The sequence below is a fragment of the Notothenia coriiceps genome, unplaced genomic scaffold (genome assembly GCF_000735185.1).
Source record: "Notothenia coriiceps isolate Sejong01 unplaced genomic scaffold, NC01 NC01_scaffold00015954, whole genome shotgun sequence".
NCBI lineage: Eukaryota > Metazoa > Chordata > Actinopteri > Perciformes > Nototheniidae > Notothenia > Notothenia coriiceps.
In genome coordinates, this window is record NW_011348655.1 from 1 (window position 1) to 5221 (window position 5221).

Genomic DNA, 5221 nt, shown 5'->3' on the forward strand with positions numbered 1-5221 from the left:
CCCGCCAAGGTGGAGGAGAATGACGCTGAATATCTTCTCTCATTATTATTCCCCCACCCCCTCCATCCGTCTCCCACCACAGCTGGATAAGCCAGCCTCTCACAGCTCCTCTCACAGAGCAGGGATTTGAAGATTGCATCCTCACGTTTGTAATCAGAGGAAGGAACGGATTATCTCCATCTTGTTCTCTGCCGGGGGCTGCTGAGAAAAAGGAGGCAGAGCAGAGAGGATGACATGCAGCTCAGTGAATGGAGTGTAGTCACAGATAGAGAGGAGGGAGAGGTCACCTGTGGATGTGAGCAGGGGGAGGAGGACCTGCACCCATCAGCCGACACACCGAGGAGAGAAGAGCTCAGCAGGGAGGATCTGTGAAGGTAAGCTAGCTGCTGGAGGAAATGTTGGAATCTTTTCTGCTCGGGAATACTTGGATCATATGGGTGTGAGGTCCTGACGATGGTGTGGAGTCTGGTTCTGGTTCAGCCCACCTCCTAACCTCCTTTCAGCATCCAGGAGTCTCTAACTGGAGATTCCCGCCTACGTTATCTATGTGGGCCTGCATTTGTAATTAAACATTACAAAAATTATATCAGGTTTGAAAGTTAAACCTCCTAAAACAAGCATTTAAAATTGCATCAGTTTTTTTATTTAAAAAGAGTTCAATTCTGTTTGCCCAAAATATTTTTCTTAAAATACAGTTTCTAATATGGGACTTTAACACACGCTGTCATGACGTAACAGCAGCCAGCCCAATCAGCCCTGAACTGTTTCTGTTCAAATAAAAGCTGAGAAGAACAATGTCAACCTCATGTCATACGTATACAATTTAGAGCTGGAGTCAAGGCGTGGTTAGCCTAGCTTAGCATAAAGACACAGAGTTCTGTGAAAAGTTAAAAAATACACTTTCCAACATCTCCACAGATCACTGATCAACATGTTGTGTCATGTCTGTCTAATCTGTCCACCAACAGACATTTAAAATCCACAATTTCCAGTCTCCATGTTAAGCTAGGCTCACCACATCAACACTGGGCGTATTCATCAACATGTTCATTAAATGGGATTGAAACAAAGTGTTTGTGAGTCAGAGGAAACAAACGCATGAAGCTGAGGCTGATATGCAGACTGTAGAGCCATGTGCTAACGCTGACCCCCCCGCAGCCGGCCGGTCCAGGTCCGACCGGCTGAACATTGTTCTATTTGATAAAAAGGAAAGAAAGCCCCAACGGGATTGTTAAAAAACACTCATGTGTTCTATTCAGGTTGTCATTATAAAATGGTGCCAAATGTGCATGTGGTCCTGCCTATTAGACTGATAATCATCATTAATAGATTTCTTTTCTAAGCAGTGACAGATAAATACTAATAAAATACTGTATTTGCTGTTATACTCTCATGTTTGAATGCTCAGAATGCTTTCAGGAATATGTGTACTCCTAGAGCCACCATTCTGTCATTATTCTAACAGTTGGCAGGGGGGGAGCAGGTGCTTTGGATTGAGCACACTTCATTTATAATGTTCATTTCAATTACTGACTGTGAAGATTGCACATAGTGATTGTTTTTGTGTTCTGGAAGTGATTGCAATTACCGCAACTTGCAATTTATTTCCTTCATGAGACACATGTTCACACACAGCCTCAGTTCTATGTGTGATGATTGGAGGATGCTCTGTGCCCCCAGAAGCCCCTTTGACATTGACATTTGAATTTGTTCACTTTTAGATGTTTTATTTTTTCTAACATTTAGGAAATACCACTTTATAGCTCAGAGATATTTTCAACAAGCAGATAGAAAGGTGCAGTAAGTAACCAGCTCTGACCGTTACTGCTGTCACAGCTGCCTGTCCTCCTGCTGCCTGTAGAGGGCAGCGTCTGCACACAATGCCTTTCCACTCACACCATATTAATATATATATTTAAATGTGTGTTATTGAATTGAGGAAAAATAGCATAATATATCAGTGAAGTGAAATGTACAATTGTTATTCTGACGCACAACATTTTAAACGTAAAAGGTGGGGGCCATGGTGACTTCCTGTGACTCATGTTGTATTTCTTCTTTCAGGTGTTCCATGGCAGAGACCGGGGGTCCTGTGTCAGAGCTGAAGCCTGGAGGGGTGGCCGTCGCACTCTCTGGTCAACCCCTCTGTGACCCCTCCAGGACCTGGGCACAGCCGGCAGCAGCCTGCAGACCACCGGGAGCAACAGCCTGCCCCCCCCCACAGGAGCTCCATCAGGAACATTCTGGAAGTGACGGCTTCAGTCTGAGGGTGGGGGGACAGGGAAAAAGCCAATGTGAACACTTTGTGCCCTATAAGGGTCCAAGGCCCCCCCATAGTCTGGCAGAGAAATACACCCCCCAACATCCAGACAAGGCCGTGGTGACTGCAGCAATGCCCCCCCCTCAGGCTGGAGGGACGGTGCAGGGCATAGAGCCCCCCTTCCTTCCTGTACACAAGAGCCACCCAGACACTACGTACAGACCTGTGGCCCCCCTGCCTCCTCTCACAGACACTTGTGGACTCTCTTACCATGGGGGGGGGAGGAGTCAGGCCAGCCCCTCCATGTTGGCTTGCAAGCAGCCCATGCAGCTGCAGCAGCGCAGCATCATCACCACCACCTGCCGGGGGGGCAGCAGTCGAGACACACTACCTCACAGCAGGTGTGTCTGTGTCTCCGCCCCCCAGGCCACAGCCAGGATGGTGGGTGTTAAAGAAAAACTCCCCCCTAAATGTGAGCAGCCTCTGTGCTGCGGCTCCTACCATGTGACCTTTGAGGACACGTTTGCAGCGTACTGCCACCCCCAGCCCCTCCCCGCACACCCCCAGCTGCTGCACCATTTGGCAGGCGGAGAGCCACACTGTGACATCCAGCGGGCAGGCCCCCCCTCAGTGACCAACCATCTCACCCTTCCCCGCCTCGTGTCCTCCGTCAGTGAGACGGGTCTGGACAGCAAACACCTGCGCTGCTGCAGCCTGGGCCTCTCCTACAGCCGGCTGCCTGCACCCCCAGCTCCAAGGCACTTTGGTGGAGAGGAATGCTGCAGCCATGTCAGAACCACAAATCGGGACATGGGGACCATGACGACCCACAGACAGCTAAGGGATGTGGGGGTGCAGACGGCGCCGACTGCGACCCCCCATGTCTTCCCAGAGATTTGTCTGGCGGAGGATAGCAGGACACAGACTAACACTGACAGTAATGGAGGCAGGAAGGGGGGCGGTGCTGCCAAGTCCCCGGTGAAGGAGGTAAAGTGGGATGCTGAAGGGATGACCTGGGAGGTGTACGGGGCCTCAGTGGACCCAGAGGAGCTGGGCCTGGCCATCCAGAAGCACCTGGAGCTGCAGATCAAGGAGACAGCCAGCCACGCAGCCAAGCTGAGCCGCCAGAACACCAGCACCTCCCAGCAGGAGGCGGGGAGCTGTCAGAGGAAGAGGAGCAGGATGATGGGCTCCATCCGGGCCCCAGCCTGCTGCACCACAGCTGTGGACTAACCGGCTGCTCTGAGCCTCAGCCTGGAACTTAAAGGCAGGATAAATAATCAGCTTCTTATGAAAAGCTGGGGGGGGTGTTTAGAACGTGAGTGTACATGACAGAAGAAGAGCAGGCCCTCATTGGCTTCAGTATCACACTGTCTGCAGACAGTGTGACACGTTGTGTCGGTGCCTCCTTCTTGGTTTTCAGCTAAAAACGACTATAAAAACATTACACTATATCAATATCTGTAGAATGTCAACTATTATTCAGATTGATTTCACACTCATGACATTATGTTAAAGGAAACCTTCTTTTGTTGACGGTTGTGATTGTGATTCCACTCTGGTTGAAACCTCCATCATGGAAACTCGGCAATAAAAGATGTGTAGATCCCACTTTGTGTTGATTTTTGTTTGTGTATTATACTAAATGATTTACAAATAAACACCACTGCATATTTACAACTGTTACACATGCTGATGTAACGCAAATCTTTCCAACTTGGGATCAATAAAGTATATCTTATCTTAAGATGATCGATGGCTACTGCCATATTTGCAAAATGTGCATCTGAACCTTGACAAGTGCATGTTTCAGGCTTATCAATTAACAACAGGAGGGGTCACAAACATAAGACCAGCTGTTAGATAAAGCTCTTCTGACCTTAGCTGTCATGTGGGTATATATTAATGCTGCCCATTATGGGCACAAGCAAATTTCACCCATTTATTAATTATATGTTTTAAATTTGAGTGTTTCCTATCCCCTAAACCTCCAGGGATGTACATAGTTGTAAATATGCAGTAGTATTTATTTGTAAATCATTTAGTATAATCACACAAATTCTGTGTTTTATATTTAATAATTCTGTGTTCTTTATTTATTGATTGTTCAATGCCTGACAAGGCCGGGGATGAAAAACTTGGGTCGCAGGTTCCTCAACAGTGCATTACAAGACATCTATCAATATTTGTGTATACCTCCACCATTAAACTGTCATATTCTGCACATTTCTTATACTATCTACTACATACATCTTATATAAGAGTATAATATGTATAATATCAGTTATTGCTGGAGGTATACACAAAGTTTTTTATTCATTGCATAACTACACCGTTTGTGTATATATGTCAATAAACCTTAGAAAATCTTGAAATCTTGAAAGGGATGTGCAAAATAGTCATTATATACAGTCTTTAATTAACTATTAGTAGAGAATAACGAGTAATGAATATACTTTATAGGGATCCTATTAATATCTAATAATAAAAATAATGAAATTCAATAACATACTTTAACCACTAGGTGTCCCTTTATATCAGGAGTGCACGTTTATGGTGTAAATACAGCCTATCTACCAATTGGATCAAATATAAAAGTCAGCCGAATTAGTGTTGATACTGTAAGGAGATGTATTGTGTGAAAATAAATGTAAGATGTTGTTTAATTGCTGATATATTTATGATCCACGTCACGTTTTCAGTGTTGGCGGCAGTTCCTCATGTTTGTCTAAAAGTCTTCTCATCAAGGCTCTATAAATAGAGAATTACAGCAGATATGTAACATTTAATGCAGCCGAACCGTGTATTACAATGCCGTTATGTGATGACCTCCAAAGAGAAAAGCAAGCACACTCGGAATAAAGTGTGTTCGGTCTGTTTCCGGTATTTGTTTATGACGATGTGATGTGACATGTCAGACTGGAATTGCACAGGGGAAAATAACGTATATACCACCATTTT

The 5221-nt window shown here is 45.6% G+C and overlaps 1 protein-coding gene across 1 annotated transcript; it reads left to right on the top strand.

Moving 5' to 3' along the window:
- Positions 1-100: 100 nt before the first annotated feature.
- LOC104949343 (GRIN2-like protein) lies at positions 101-3896 on the top strand. Its single transcript, XM_010775701.1, has 2 exons — positions 101-374; positions 2065-3896. The coding sequence occupies exon 2, from the start codon at positions 2072-2074 to the stop codon at positions 3491-3493; it is 1422 nt and encodes a 473-aa protein (XP_010774003.1). The 5' UTR covers positions 101-374; positions 2065-2071; the 3' UTR covers positions 3494-3896.
- The last annotated feature ends 1325 nt before the right edge of the window (positions 3897-5221 follow it).

Excerpts from the sequence above, each read along its gene's own strand:
- LOC104949343 (XM_010775701.1), top strand. The coding sequence starts at position 2,072 with ATGGCAGAGACCGGGGGTCCTGTGTCAGAGCTGAAGCCTGGAGGGGTG.